General features: G+C 45.9%; 1 protein-coding gene across 2 annotated transcripts in view; it reads right to left on the bottom strand.

Moving 5' to 3' along the window:
- Positions 1-6,197: 6,197 nt before the first annotated feature.
- Positions 6,198-16,428, bottom strand: part of EGFR (epidermal growth factor receptor) — a 207,383-nt gene continuing 197,152 nt past the window's right edge. For both annotated transcript variants that reach the window (XM_042963486.1, XM_042963488.1), the window contains 6 exons: positions 13,970-14,116; positions 12,422-12,519; positions 10,888-11,055; positions 10,437-10,484; positions 9,620-9,722; positions 6,198-8,965 (listed from right to left, as the gene is read on the bottom strand). In XM_042963486.1, the coding sequence (XP_042819420.1) occupies positions 8,607-8,965; positions 9,620-9,722; positions 10,437-10,484; positions 10,888-11,055; positions 12,422-12,519; positions 13,970-14,116 (923 nt within the window). In that variant the 3' untranslated portion in view covers positions 6,198-8,606. The remainder of the gene's footprint in view (positions 8,966-9,619; positions 9,723-10,436; positions 10,485-10,887; positions 11,056-12,421; positions 12,520-13,969; positions 14,117-16,428) is intronic.

The raw sequence follows: 16,428 nt of genomic DNA, 5'->3' as shown, positions 1-16,428 counted from the left end.
CCTCCCTCTCCTGCCCCATGCTCAGGTCCGGGATCCTGGGGATTTCTTGCCAAGTGGTCCCAGGCTGGAGGCTTGTTCAGCATCTTCACCTGCGCTGATTTCATGCCAAAGAGTGGCCCAGGGGTGGCCTACACGGTGGGGGACTGAGCCACAGGTGCAAACACAGTGGGAGGCACCACGGGTCCACCTGTTCTCTTGCTCCAGGTGTACACGTGTTGGATTTAGGACTAGGGATGCGCTTTGCTTGGGCTTAGAAGGGTTGCTTTCAAGAATGGGGTAAAGGATATATTTTTATTTCCTTTAGACCCTAGCATCCAGCTTTTCTAGCTCAGTGTCCCGGGCAAGGAGAGAGATTCAAGGTAAAATCTGTAGAAGCATTTCAGAGTGTGGACTTGGCTGTTCTTCCCATGATCTGTATCTCTCAGGGTTCTCAGTGTGACTAATGGGGAGCAGAATGGGAGGCTCCTTCAAGGGACTAATTACAAATATGCCCATAGGCTCTTTCTCGTATTTCGTTTACTATTTTTGAAAGTAGGGTGGACATCAGATCTGTTCTTAGGGCTTTTCTACCCAAGTTTTTAATTTTTTTTAATGTTTATTTATTTTTGACAGAGAGAGAGAGACAGAGCACGAGTGGGGGAAGGGCAGAGAGAGAGGGAGACACAGAATCCAAAGCAGGCTCCGAGCTGTCAGCACAGAGCCCGACACAGGGCTCGAACTCACGGACCGCAAGATCATGACCTGAGCCGAAGTCGGACGCTCAATTTACTGAGCCACCCAGGTGCCCGGTCTACCCAAGTTTTTAGATGTCCTTTCTGGGTATAGAGGAAAAACCTTGAGAGGAGCAAGGTCTGGAGGACTTGCCCAAGCCCCGAACAAAGGGAAACCCAAAGAAAAAGAATTCTGTCCTCCTTTTCAGACCCTCCAGTTCTTGGGAAAACTTTTCTCTCCCCAGGTAGTTATAATTACTTTCACAAGATTATTGGCCCAGAGCAAAATCTCTTCAAGCTGAAACTCCATTTGTCCTGAGCTTCAGCTTGGAATTATGGGGAGCAGGATGGTGGGGCGGTGGTGGAGATTATGGTGTTAGGGAGTTTGCCCTGAGGTAAGAGCACTCCTCTGGGATCATAAGCCATGGCCTTCCCTTGGGCATGACATTGGAGGCTTGAGGGGGCCAGTGCCCCATAATGCTCTCCAAGTCTAACTCATTTGCTGACATTTGCCTTTCTCTATGTGGGGCTAAACCCCCTAATCGAAGGCTTTGAGCTCTAAGAGGCTTACTCCTTCCTAAGGTGCCTGACAATACCAGCGTGTGGAAGGTCAGGAGGCCAGGAAGCCAGGGGAGCCTGGGGCCACAATGGGGAACTGGAAAGTTCCCGATTTGCTTATTCTTCAGGGACCCGGTTATCCTGAAGTCCTGCTTCCACATGAATTACAATTTACTCTCAGCCCTCCGTTTGTATGTAGGCGACCGATGATCTTCTGAATGAACAACACAAAAACAAAGCTGCAATTTTCCTGGAAATGATGAGAGTCAACCCTGCAGGGATCAGTGGTGGTCGTGAGCCAGCCGAGCCCCACTTCCTGCTCTCTGTCCTCCTGTGTAACAGGAACAAGGTAGAGCATTGTGTGGCGACCAGCTGGTCCAGGAGAAAGCAGTGGCAGAGGGAGTTGGGGCTTTATTCTCTGGGGTCAGAGCACTGAAAGTCAAAGAAATCTGAAGCCCTGTGGACGATTCCAGGCCAGGGCCAGGGGATTCCAGGTGCTAGTTCCACAATCTAAAGCCAACTTAAAACCGCACGCCCACCTCTTCCTGCCCTGTGCCCTCCCACCTCCCAGCTGGTCAGCTGCTGGTCCCGTTTCCAGTTTCCTCCCCAGTGCTGGCACCTGCTTCATCACCAAGTTGGCTTTTCCTCAGCTGTTGAGATGGGTTTATTACACCCTTTGACTCGCACTCTATGGTTACTACAGATGAGAAAACTGCTTATTCCCTTACGTGTTCAAGTACTTAGCTGGAGAACCGGGTTCTTACAGAACATTTATCTTGACTTTGGCAGAACAATTTCCCTCCATGCTGGTGGTTACTTTCCTGGCTCACAGGAAGCATAGGATATAAGTGTTCCCGCCACATGGAGTCCTCCTGGACTGGTAAAGCCCTCAGATGTAAGGGAGGTGGGTGGTAAGGTGTAAGCCGTGCAGCCCAGAGTGGGGGGCGGGACCCTCACACAAGGGTATGCCTCGTTCATTCCTCAGGCTTCTAGCATTTGTGATTTAGCAGAATGGCAACAAAACTTCTGTTTGCTTTGGTGCCTGCCATAGGAAAATCCCATTCACCGAGGAATTCCCTCTTGGGAAAATGGGTGATGGGCATTGAGGAGGGCACTTGTTGGGATGAGCACTGGGTGTTGTACAGAAGCCAATTTGACAACAAATCATACTCATAAAAAAAATAAATAAAATTAAAATTAAAAAAAAAAAAAAGGAATTTCCCCTTGGCTCTGTGTTTCTCCACCATGAAGGAAATCAGGGGAGGGGAGGTCCTAGGAACAGGTGCGAAGACGCTGCAGACCCCTGTCAAACCGCACGCTGCTGCCACACAGCACAGCATTGAGGAGTCCCAGTCTCGCACAGGAAACCTCCAAACATTAAAAAGTTCCCAGGCCACTTGGGTGTGGACACGATACAATGGAGGCAGGAGTGGGGGGCAGGGAGGATATGGGAACCCTCTGTACTTTCCGCTCAGTTGTTCAGTGTTTGAAGTTAAGACTGCTCTAAAAATAAAGTTTATTAATTAATTTAAAAAAGTTATCGGGAAAGAACATCTACAGTAGGTCAGATATGATTAATAACTACTGTCAACACTGCATCGCTAACAAATGATACAATATTATTATTTATAAGGTACTTATAAGAAAAGACCAATGAATAATATACATCTAATTTTTTAATACGCAATATACAATCAACATGTTCTGATCAACAGTGTAAACCATATAAAAGAGAATCTTGCTTTTCATTTGTACACATATTGCTTTCATCACAGCAAAATTTTACATTGTTAAGACGTACCATATATAGAAGCTATAAAGCTATTGCTTGCTTGTTTTAGAAATGAAGGTATTGCTGTCTGTTGTTAACTGGACATGGTCACCCTGATTATCAGGCATCAGATCTATAGGATCTCTTCATTTCCAAGAGATGGTGTTACAGTATAAGATTATTTTGTAACCAAATCAGGTCAAAGGGTTTAAAAATAACAATTAAATGCACCTAAGGAAAAAAAAAATGCTTTTCCTTGAAGTTTCGTCTGCTAGGTGATAGGGTGGGGATGCATAGTAAGAACTTTTGTGGGCAATTTAGACAGGACAGACCTGTGACCTCGGAGGGCGTAACGTGGCCGTAAAGTTTTAACCGTGGAAGAGAAAATCCTAATTGCTTTAGGTTTTTTTTTCCCCAGATGCAATTTATGGAAAATATATAAAAGTGTTTCTTAAAGCAAGAATCCTTTTCTTGGACTATTGTTTTTGTAAAAGCCATCCAGCTACTTACACAATCTTCTTAATGTCTCCCCTTTATAATGTAACATATATGTCAATGTTTTATTTTAGCCGGGCAAACAAAAGTTACCTGCTTATGATGGGTGCCATGTTGGTTGGACCAGCAGCGAGAATGCTCTCTACCTTTATTATACCACCAGTCCACCTGTAATAGGGGGAATGGAAAAACCTATCTGTTCCACATTTCCTTCCCTTTTCATCAGCTGGTTAAACCTCTCCCTTCTAGTGCTTGGGCAGCTTGTCACAGAACCTGTCCTCCCCCGCAGCAACTGGCACTGAGGTCCTTGAAGCGTTAAGTTGTCCAGGCACCTAGGTTGGTGGTTTTCAACCTTGGCTGTCCATCAGAATGACCATTAGGAGCTTTCAAAGGCACGGATGCCTGGATTTCACCCATAAAGATTTGTATTGAATTGGTCTGGGGTGCAGCTGAACCTCACTAGTTTCAAAAGCTCCCCAAGGGATTTCACTGTGCAGCCAGGGGCTGAGAACACTTTTTCGGGAATGGGAAGGTGAGGTCATGAGAAGACTTGGGAAACATGGACTTCATCAGTGTACTGAGTAACCAAAACATGCTGAACATTATTAGGGTTCTGCAGATCTGTTTAGTCTATTGGTAAATGCATATCAGCTATAAATATAAAAATAATTTGTATCAAAGTCAGATTAGTGTATATAAACCAACAAAGTGCTATATTATTGCTTTTTTTTTTTTTTTTTACATCGACAGGATCATGCTGGCAGTTGAGTACAGCATAGCATGCAGTTGGATCCGTGTTAGCAATAACAAAGTCATTCTTTTCCTCTAACATGGAGAGAGCCTGCTTTAGCGGAAGACTAAACCATATGTGCTTTTTACCTTTTCTCATTTTATAAATATAAAAGGCATGATTCCTCTTTATCAGGACAATGACCTAGCTTAGCTCTGCGACGAGGCTGTGCCTTTTTATGAGAAAGAGGAGCGTTCCATTGCTTTAATTAAATCCCTTCAAAGATTTCAGTTTCGACTTTTGATTCTATTTCAGTCTAACTTTTAGTAGAAAAATGAGTTTTTCTAAAAACATACCTTACAAAGTTCAGTGCTACAAGAGAGGCTACTATTCCTCAAAAAAAAGTTACAAAAATAGATTAACATTTACAAACCCTATGTGAGTGTGTCTTTCATAGTACAAAAATGTATGCCCCTGATACGGCAGGTGTGGCTGGTAATAGAGGCAGGGATTTCTTTTCAGTAAGGTTTTACAGCCCGTGGGCAAGGAAATATAAACAGATTGTTACGTTGTAATAAAAACGTTCACTTATCAAAAGAGAGAAATGCAAAGTAGACGTTGAGGGCAATTCCACCAGCTGTCACTTGCGGCGAGCGCCTCACTGTGAGAGAGACCGATTTTTCTAACTTAGAAAACGCAAACTGTTCCGGGGCTTTATGGAGGCTCAGGTTTGGGTATTTGCCACTTTCAGGGTAAGCTGCCGGTGACGAAGAATTAGAGGCTTTGGAACAGTCACGAGTGGGCAAGTCTCAGGAATCTTAAGGACTCCACCACCTTCCTTTACCTGACTCAGGCTTTTCTATTCGGCCCTGACTTGGGGGCATGGTATAGACGACCTTACAGGTCACCTTAGAGGTGAGGGTTTAACTCTGCTTGCCCATTAGGATCACGTGGGGAGCCCTGAGAGTCCCCTTCATTGGTCTGCAGGGACCCTGCCCTGCTTTTTAAGCTCACCAGGTGATTCTGTTTGGCAGCAAGGGTGAGATCTGTGGGTCACCATAACTCAGCAACTTGACCCCTGCTTGTGTAACCTGAGGCCTGGAGAGTGTGCAACAGGCCAGCGGGATGCCTCCAGCTGAGGGACGGGCCTCCCCATAGGCCTTTCCTTTATACCAGTGTTTCCCCCAAACTTTGGTGCTCATCAGAATAAGCTGGGGAAGCTCTGAAAAGCCCATGGGCCCAGGCTGCACCTGAGCCAAACTAAGTCAGAATCCTTCAGATTAAGCACTTTCAACAAATACCTAAGCCTTGTTATCAATTGGAATGCAATATGGTGCCTCCACAATGCTCCTGGTTATAAAACCAGTGACAACTGGCACTCAGCAAATCTAGAATTTGGAAGATTCATCTTTTTTACTTTGTGAGGTGACAAAAGTGTGTTTCATAGAGTATGACGGCAGGGACTCCTTAAAGTTTATACGAGACGTGTGAGGACGCTGGCCCATTGTAAGCGTTCACTTCCAACTACTTTTCCCTGAACTGTTTCCAAAGACCAAATCTAAGGTGGGGTCAAGGGGAACGTTTCCAGGAGCTGATTGAGGAAGGAACAGGCTCTCTCCAGGGTCTTTGAACCCAGTGTCAACAAGGAGGAACTGAAGAGACAGAGTAGAAGCTTTGAACCCTGGCCAATCAGGGCCATGAAATGGAAATACTGGTGCTGCGGGGAGCCCTCTCCTCATCTGCCCACAGTGATGGCTGGGGCTCTTGACTCGGGCTCTGCATTCTCAGGTTCTGAAGCATCTACAAGCCCCCTCTGCACCTCCCTGGATAGCCATTGTGAGGACATTTTGGGAAACACAGTCCTACAATTAAGAGAATTTAGCAACCAGATTTTATGCAGGAAAGCTGAAATACAAAAAAGAAAAAGCTTGAATAGTTTTCGCCGTTTTATTATGTTATAGTAAAATATTGTAAATTACAAAAATACTAGGATTTAACTGCTACAGTTGAACTCACATTCAGTTGCTCTCCCTCACCAGTCCCTTGCTTCTTGAAGAATAAGTGGTGACAAAAATGTGCATCATTCTGTTTCCTGGGGCTGGAGAAACTTATCAAAATATTTATGTTCTGAGGTGAATAAATAACAGAAGTGCTTTACTGACAATGGCATAACGTGTTAGATTCTTAGAACGATGTTTAATCTTTTTGCTCATCATTTTCAAATCCCCATAAGGACCCACATGTAGGGCACTTGGGAAATGTTACAGGCTAGTTCCCAGGCTTAAAGGGACAGTTTGTAAAGACCACCTAAGGCAGGCTTTTCTCCCACTTTCATTAGTGGTTCCTCTGGCAGATGCTTTCTTGGTCAAGTTTTCCTCTGCTTGGAACACACGTCCCATTTCCCTTGTGGCTAAGACCCTGGTCCTGTTTTGACCCAACTCCACCACTCCCTCCCCGAGGAGCCTGCCAGGTCCCCCCAGGCAGGGCCCATCCACTATTCCCTGTTCTGTGCTGTCTGTGCTCGGCAGACCTGTCTTGCCTACCATCCCATCATGTTGCTTTAAGGTTGGCCTTTATGAGTCAATTCCCTTGGCCAAATTGTGAATTTCTGGGAATTGGGATTATGTTTTATTTATTTTTCTATCATTAGTGCTTATGCTGGGCTGGGATAGTTGCTTAAGAGTATTGAATACCATTGGGACAAGATCAATATTTTGGTAACAAAGCTGTGCGGCCCTGACCTGAGAGTCAATAATTTAATAGCAAAAGGACAATTGTGTGTGTGTGTGTGTGTGTGTGTGTGTGTGTGTGTGTGGCTGAACACATCTGTAGGCCGGAAATACTGTCTGCAACATTCTTCCCTTGATAAGCTGGATGTTGACTAAGGGTGTTTAAAACACTGTATACAAAGCACTGCCGTGAACCGATCGGGTTACAGGGACACACAGGTTGGAAAAACACTTAACGTCCTAAATTATCTGGATCTTCCAATAACTGGCAAATTGTTTTAAGAGGGATTTTTTTTTCTAAAATACCCGTAGATGTCGTTAAGGCATTGTCATCAATTTCAAACTCTGATTTCATATTTACCACTTTCTTCCCCTATATATAATGTTGTCTTTATTTCCACCTGTAAAATGCGCCCCCCAGCGGCGAGGGCTGTGCGTTCCCGCACAGGGGCCTCAGAGCCTGGATCCCTTCATTCCCGAAGAGCGAGGCGGGCGCTTTGGGGCAGCTCATCAGAAAGGAAAAAAGTACCCTTTGAGTAAAAATCTTCTAAAGTGACATAAAAAGAAAATTATCTCCCATAAGTAGCCTAATTTGGTGGTGGGAGGCTGAAAGTGTTTTAGGAGCGGCTGTACCTCAGCAGTGTCCCGATATATGGCCACTCCTTGACCCCTAAGGGACTTGATGTATTTCCTTCGAGACTCAAATTTGAGAGCCATGTTCTTGTGTGAACTTTTGCATTATTGTTCCATCTTGATTAAAGGCTATTGGTCTAAATACGAGCCGATGCTGGTTATGGTTTGATGTACCGTCTCCTCCTACTGACAGGGAAAGCATACTGAGTTTCAATGGAATGGAAAATAAACAAGTAAGTCTAATACTTAATACTAGAAAACGCTGGACAACCAATGGAGAGTAAGTACCATGAGGAAACCTGTATAAAAAGAAGTCTGAAGAAGAGTTCTCCCCCGCTCCGTTTCTTCTTCAGTCAGGAAGGGTTCAAAGTGGCTTTATCCTCTCGTACCTGGTATGATTTGATACAGTACCAATAAGTCCCGCTCAGGACATAGAGCACTTCTAGTTTTGTCTTGCAATGGAAGAATCATGAAGCAGAGTCAGTGGAATCAAATGTTAGCTGGAAGACGCTGACCCTTGCTTCTTGGTCACAGTTGGGCCTGGATCAACTCAGTGCAGCAAGTGCTACAAGCAAGCTTCTTCCTCATTGGAAAAGCCCATTATAAACAAAATCAACAATGACAATTAAAAACCCTAAGGGCCCCCAAGCAATAAAACTCCTTACACAGTTTGTTTCATCAGATATACCTCATGGCAAGGTGAACTTCTGCCCAAACAGACAATATTCTTGCTGGATGCCTTTTTTGTGGAGGCCTCACAGTTCAAAAACAAAGGAATGTCCCAGAAACTTCCCCAAAGTGCATCCAAGTAGGGGGAACTTCCTGCATGAAAGATGGGTCCCATCGGAGCAAATATGGCTGAACCAGTCCACGGGTCCAAGAGTTAACGTGGGCATGACTATCAGCACTGAGTAGCTGCCGTGGCTTGACCCAGGGACTGAAACATTGGAGATTGTGACGGCCAACACTATCCTCCGTGGTCATGCTCCAATAAATTCACTGCTGGGCGGTGCTACCCTTAGGTAGTCTGCATTTTCAGCTGCAGGACCCTTAAAGATGCCATTTGACTTGGCTTCCTTGGGAAAGAAGTCCTGCTGGTAGTCAGGGTTGTCCAGGCTAATCTGGTGGTTGCCTTTCTGGGCCCAGAGGGTGGGGCCGTCGAGCACACTGTTGACGCAAGTGGGGTGGGTGTTGAGATACTCAGGGTTGTCCACTGCATTGCTGTGGGGATTTTGGTAGTGAGGGTCTCTGCCAGGAGCTGGATTTAGAGGCTGATTGTGATAGACGGGGTTCTGGACGGAACCCGCAGGCCTTTTGGGAACAGCCTGGTTTATGTATTCTGAAATGGAAAAGAAATCGCAGGTGAAGTACTCAGCAAAGCATCGTCCCAAGCAGGATTCCTGTGTACCATCTGAACCCTATCAATATTCTTCCCTGAGGCAACCAAGCGTAGGGACAGCTGGGAGGATGATTCTCTGGCTGTTGCTGCAAAGTAAATTACGTTCCTTTCTGTATTTCTCAAAGCAATTGGCACATCTGTCTCTTGCCAATTTAAAGCTTGGAAAAAGATGGCCCGCCTTGAGGCGTATGTGTGCACACAGGTATGGTACGTCTGGGGATAAAGCTCGGATTAGGAAAACACATGTTTCATGGGCCAAGAATGGAGCCAGGATCGAATCTGTCACACGTGTTCACACACTCACTGGCACACACACGCCTTTAATGCCTGCTTCAAATTCTAGAACGTCTTCTGATTGATTCTAAAAGCACACCTCCAACCTGGACGTGACTTGAGCTCAATACAAAGACCCTCACGTGTGCTCGGTCGGTTTGTATTTCTCTGCCTCTCACTGTCTACATTGTGTCTGTGAATTTGCCAGAGTCCCCACCTCCGGATTAGCCTGAAGGAAGCATGTCCTCTGGGCACCAGGGGACGGAGGCTGGCCCTGCTGCCTGGGGAAGCCGATGACCGTGTTCAGCGTTAGCCACTCACCAGGTGCCGGGAGGAAAGTGTCATCCATGTTGTCCTCAGTCAAGGTGCCAGTGGGGTCTGAGCTGTACCGCTGCAAGAAGCTGTCTTCCTTGAGGGGGCAGCTCTGAGGGGAGGGAAGAAGGCAAGGCTATTAGTCGGTGCTGCTCAGACTTCGATGTGTATAAAAATCACCTGAGATTTTGTAAAATGCAGATTCTGATTCAGCAGGCCCTAGAGAGGGCCTGAGATTCTGCATTTCCAGCAAGCCTCCCCCCACCCCCCGGATGATGCCAGTGCTGCTGGCTCACAGACCACAGAGCAAGTGGCAGGGACCTGGTCAGTGCTGTGAAGCAGGGATTTCGGCAACAACAGAAATGTTCCGTAATCTGTGCTCTTCAGTGGTTGCCGATTGAAATTGAAGCAGACACGTGTGGCTGGCGGCTTCTCTCTTGGTAAGTATGGGTCTGGATCAAGGCTTCATGTGATCAAGCATGAGCACCCCTTGGAAGGCCGGCTCAAACACAGATGGCTCGGCTCTGCCTCCAGCATTCCTACGTAAGTAGGTCTGGGCCGGTGGCTCCACAGTTTTCATTTCTCACAAACTGCCAGGTAATGCTGCTACCCAAGCCCACCAACCACATACTGAACAGCACTGTGATAAGTGATAGCTATTACTGGCCTCAGAGTAGGGGTCAGGGAAACCAACCAGGGAAGAAAGGAAGGAGATACAGGAAGGAAAATCAAGATTAGTTGGGTTAAGACAGGCATTTTCTATGTCCAAGACAGCCCTGATCCAGAGCTGTTGTTTAATCCTGGTTTATTAGTTGTTCACACATACCCCATTTCTATCGATGCAAGTCACAGTGGAATTGTTGCTGGTGGCACTCTGAAAGAGTTAAACAAACAAACAAACAAAAGATAAACAAAAAATTGCTGATCGTACACTTGCATCTTCTCTCCCATTTCCACTGACTGGTGGGTCTCATGGAGGAGATATAACAAAGGTGCTTAATTTCGTCTTGACCCATTAGCTTTAGAAAACTAGGCTTCATTCTGATTTAATTCTAATCCTTAGTAGACCTAAAAAGGTTATGATCCAGTAGAGGCAATGCAATAAGAGAATTCATACACTTAACTGGTTCATTCTGACATTGGCTTGACCATTGGGTTGAAATTTACTTCTTTGACTCTATGTACATTCCACTAGATGGGTCTCATTTTCTCTCACTTTCTCTCAACATGTCATTCAAACCAGTGGATACAGCTTGAGAGTGAATGACGTTTCCTACCAGAGAACTCAGGAGGGGGGTCCGGGATGTGGAGGGGCTGTGGAAGAAGCCTTGCTGGGGGATGAGGTACTCATCGGCATCTACGACGTCTTCCATGTCTTCTTCGTCCATCAGGGCGCGGTAAAAATTGGAGTCTGTAGGGCTTGGCAGATGCATTCTCTCATCTCCCTGGTGCAGAGATTGTGAGACAGTTAGTGAGGCCCAGAGAGATGCTAGTCCGCTTCCTGCCTAGAGGAGGGATCTGTGGTCACAAACAGGGAGGCCTATTTGTTCGCCAATTTAGTTATAACAAAATCACCCTGGTTCTCTGAAGTCTAGCCACTTCCTTCCCTCCCCTATTGACATTAAGACACTAAAAGTTCTTTGATGTTTTAAAGGCCCTGGACGAGGGGCGCCTGGGTGAGTGTCTCAGTTGGTGAAGCGTCTGACTCTTGATTTTGGCTCAGGTCATGATCTCACGGTTCATGAGATCGAGCCTTGCATTGGGCTCTGCTCTGTCGGCACAGAGCCAGCTTGAGATTCTCTCTCTCTCCCTCTCTCTGCCCCTCCCCTGCTTAAGCATGCTCACGCTCTGTCTCTCAAAAATAAATAAATAAACATAAAATAAAATAAAAGACCCTGAATAAAATAGAAACAGCATAAGAGGAAGAAGACAGGGGCGAAGCAGCAGCAGCATTTATTGAGTGTTACTATGCTGTTAGGTGCTGTGGTCATTTGTAATAAGAAATTTATCCCTATTCAGGACACAGAACTCTTAGACCCCAGGAATTTCCGAAGTGATGAGAGCTGCAAAGGTGTCTTTTGCTACATTAATGAGTGGCTTTAGGACCACACCCAAGGACTGGAACTATCCGTCTCACCCCTGATGTCTTGGAATGGGGGAGGGGCTGGAGGTTGCATCAGTCCCCATGGTCAGTAATTTAATCAATAATGCCTATTTAATGAAGACTCCATATAAACCCACAGGGACCAGGGTCAGAGAGCTTCGAGGCCGGTGCACACATGGAGATTTGGGGAGAGACACCCAGCTGGTGTCAGAGAACTGCTTGCTTGGAGGTGTGTGGAGACCCCCTCTTCCCCACCCCCCAACACACACCGGAATGCTAAGCAGCACCTTTGGGTGCTATGCGATATATTTTGCATTCATTATTTCACTGACTCAATTAAAACAGCCCCGTGAGTTTGGTTTTAACCTAAAGTGGGAAGTGGAGAGCCAGAGATCTGAAGCCAGATTGGTTGACACCAAGCCCCGCTTCTCCATCAGACCGCGCAAAGGCTCTGGCTAACTGAAATGTAAAGGTGACATACGGGAGGGGGTGTGTCTGGGCACTAGACTTTAGAAGGGAATGGCAAATGAACTTGGAGGCACCACACATGCCCTCCTCTAGTTCAAGGCTTGCTGCAAATGCACTGAGGATTTAAGGACGGGACCTGAGAGACAGGGAGGCCGAGCTGGCCCACGATGCAACACAGTGACATTTGACGCCCATCAGAGGGACCTCTCCCAGTGGAAGTTCAGACTGTGATCTGGTACCTGGATGACAAGGTAGCGCTGGGGGTCTCGGGCCATTTTGGAGAATTCAATGATCAACTCACGGAATTTCGGGCGGCTGTCTGCATCTATCATCCAGCCTGGGGAAGGAATGAGGAAAACAGTACAGTCAGGCCCTGAAAGAAATGATAGAAATGGCACTGCTTCACGGGGGCATTTATGGTGACCTCTTTGTAGGCAAATAAGTGATGCAGAAACCTAATCTCTGTGATAGACGTTTCTGTCTTGGCAGACGAGCGTTGGTCACAGTTTACAGACCGTGATGACACAGTACACTTGAATCAGAATGACAGGAGCATCCTCTAATTTTCTATGCCTACTCTTCCTAGAGCCGGAGTGCCGGCATTTTCACCGCAAGTGACCCAGCATCGAGGGCCGCACTATCTGTGAACTGCTCTGACTGTAGGCAGCCCCCGGCGTGCAGGCTCTCCGGCAAAGTCCTCCCTGGACGTCCACGCTCATCTATATTCACTTGGCAGTCTTGCAAGCCGGACACTAGATTCAATTTAGAGAAAGTTAGGGACTTTCTTTAACAGCCTCAGGGTTTGGGAACTTCCCATCCTGGCGCTTTCATTGTCTTACATATTCAGTAACCAAGCACGCAAGCGAGGGGGGTGTTCCCGAGTCTTCCTTAAGACACATGTTAACCTCGCTGGCACATTTGATTACACAACGATCTAAGTCTGGATCAAACAAGCTGGAGGAACGGTTCTCAGCTGGAAATCCTCGCGTCTCTTGAGGGTTCACATTTACTTTCTATCAGCAGGATGTCAAGCTATTTTTGGACAGACTGCTATGTGACCTTAGAGGAATCATGTAACCTCTCTGGGCCCCAGCTTCCCCGGCCCAAAGCGAGGAAGTGAGAGTAGCTTACCTCTGTGGTCTGAAGTTCAGAAAGGCAGTAATATTTACATCAACTTGGCCCTATCATACCCCCTGTGCTCCCTTCTTTCATCAGTATAACATTACCTTCAGAGCCTACTGAACGCGTGGAATAACAGCATCAATCAAGTTACACACTCTTATTTAGATTAAAATGTGTACTTGCTACACTGCACAAGACCTCACGTTGATCTATTATTTGAAAGGCTGAAGTCAAGACACAAATGTTGATTCTGTTAGCCTCATGTGCTTACTCATTGTCAGGCATTTAAAAACATTCTGTCTCTCTGGTAATGGGCCTCAAAATGAGGAGTGCCTTTTTCATTGAGCAACTCAGAGACTAGAATATTTCGGTGTAATGGCTTATGGAGGAATTTGATTTTATTTATTTGCTTCCAAACATGGGCACATGCCAGGTCACAGTGCTCAAAGGGTCAAGCAAGTGCTTCCTGAAGAATGTTGGGAGAGGGTGTTTACAGATGTTCCTGGACTTGAGTGCCTGCTGTAAAGATGTGACAATATTTCCTCAGGGAATCAGAGGTCTCAATTTTTTTGGCTAAGGGCAGTGATGCCTTTCCAGGCACAACAAGGGGCTATGAGTGCCAAGGTCCAGCTAGGCAAGAGTGGATGGCCACAGCAGTCACTCACACTTGACCATGATCATGTAGACATCGATGGTGCATATGGGTGGCTGCGGGAGGCGCTCTCCTTTCTCCAGGATGGTCGAGATCTCACTTGCGGGGATTCCGTCGTAAGGTTTAGACCCAAAGGTCATCAACTCCCAAACGGTGACTCCTGAGAGGATGAAGAGTTGCTTTACGAGTCGATAATAATCACACGGCCTTGTCTTTAGTCATCATTTACATGTTTCTAACATTTAAAAACCCATGTTCCTGTGGCTTTGGGCCATTTGCTTGAGTGCTGGAAGACTCATTTTACCTTTGGGTAAAGTGGGATAATAACAGCATCTGTCTTAGAAGACAGTTGTGCAGATCAAATGAGATAACACAACGGAAATGTTCAGACAAGGCCAGGCGAATAGTAAGTGGCCAATAAATGGTAAACTTCAGTAACAGCAACAATGACAACACAAGCACCGTAATGACATACATGTTATTATGCAAGGAAACAGGAGTCACACACTCAGACATCTCCCCTAAACGACTTGGATCTACGGAAGATGGAGACCTACAGACAGGGTTATATACACTGCACGTTTTAAAATGATAATAAAAACTGGAAACCAGAGAACCCCATAATCTTTTTAACAAACCTAAAAACACCATACCGTTTATTTCAAAAAGCCATCAACCATCATGAGTAAAAAAAAAAAAAAAAAAGCAAAGCAGTTTTAGAATTGGTGTTTTTCCAGGCCCTCCCTGAGTTCTGACGATCCTTCCATCTCTGTGCCTCCTCCTTTGACGGAATTCTCTGCTCTAGAAACCTGGACAGTGAAGGAGCACTGGGGAGACTAAGAGAGGAGGCCGGTGGGACTGAGCCCAGGTCCTCGACTGCATGGAGAGGGACAGACACAGGATCCTGGCAGTTTCCTGATAATCCAATTGGTCTGATGACAGACTTTCTTTAGAGCTGGCCTCTAGATACCTATTACCACAGGTCTGCTTGGATCATCCAGAGGCCATCACCAAACTGAATGACCTGAATATGCAACATGCAGGAGTGAAAAATGGAGTAAAGTAATGGTTCAGGGGTAAGAAAGTAGATTCTCCTGTCCTTCCTCACCAGTGTCAATACGGACTGGATGAAAAAATATCTCATCTCCAGATCCATGAAGTCAATGAATTCTCCTATAACTAGGTTTAGACATTGTGTTTAAATATGCACATCGAGGGGTGCCTGGGTGGCTCAGTCAGCCAAGTGTCCGACTTCGGCTCAGGTCATGATCTCACGGTTTGTGAGTTCGAGCCCCACATCGGGCTCTGTGCTGACAGCTCGGAGCCTAGAGCCTACTTCGGATTCTGTGTCTCCCTCTCTCTCTGCTCCTCCCCCACTCGTGCTCTGTCCCTATGCCTTACTCTCTCTCTCAAAAATAAAGAAACATTAAAATTTAAATGTGCACAATTCCTCTGGGAAGTCAAGGTTTGAGTGGGCCTGAAACATGGCACAAATTCTCTTTTCAACTCCTAAGCATAACACATACATTCCAAATTTATTAAAATATTTTGTCTTGAGTGGGGACTAGAGAGTGGGGTAACAGGATATGTTTTCTAAACTAAAACTTCAGGCTTACGGTTTAACAATTCCAGCGTACTGCCAGGGACAGCAGATCGATCCTAATGGCTGACAGCACATCTTCTGCCGAAATGAAAACCACATGACCGCCATAGTGATGCTGAGTCTCTGATACTGGTTGTAATCATTCAAAGGTATTAAGTCACAGAACTGTAGAGAGTGTTCATTGATTCAACAAATGCGGATCAACTCACGAACTGTGAGTTGGCTCACGCCAGTGGCAAGAATGGAAACGCGGCCACATGATCCTGGACAAGCCAGACCTGTCGTGATTGTGATCTCACCCACCGTGGTTAGGGGCTCAGGTCTTATTTGGAACATACGTGGAAAACCAAAGAAGGATGATACTCAGAGAAGTAAAAGCCTGCTTTAGTTTAAAAATAGTTTTTGCCTGTTGTCTGGAGAATAGATGAATGTGTGTAGAACAGGAAGAGAAAAGACCCATGGCAACTCTTGCTATGGTGTCACTGAGGGAGGGAGGTGACAATGCGGATGCCTCTGGCCGGGATTCAGGATCAGGAAAAGAAGCATTTCCTCCTATCCCTCTTGGGGAGTAGACATATCTTGGAAATGACTGAACTAACAAGGCATCAGAAGAGACTTATTTCCTCATCTGGTTCATTCATGGCAGGCAGCCCCGCTCACAGGCACGTGTAAAAATTCACTTGTTCACCCACAAAGACCTCTGTCTTTGTAAAGCTTGCATTCTCAGCAGAAGACAAAAATCCATGAAATTAAAGCACATTTAGAATATTAGGAAGTCAATAGTACTATGAAAAAAAAAACACTAAACAGATGATATCCTGAATGATTTGGTTTTGTTATAATAACTAAATTACTCTTAGAAATTTGTT

This window comes from Panthera tigris, chromosome A2, assembly GCF_018350195.1.
Source record: "Panthera tigris isolate Pti1 chromosome A2, P.tigris_Pti1_mat1.1, whole genome shotgun sequence".
NCBI lineage: Eukaryota > Metazoa > Chordata > Mammalia > Carnivora > Felidae > Panthera > Panthera tigris.
Note: the sequence above shows the minus strand (reverse complement) of the source record. Positions and strands in the feature narration are given on the sequence as shown.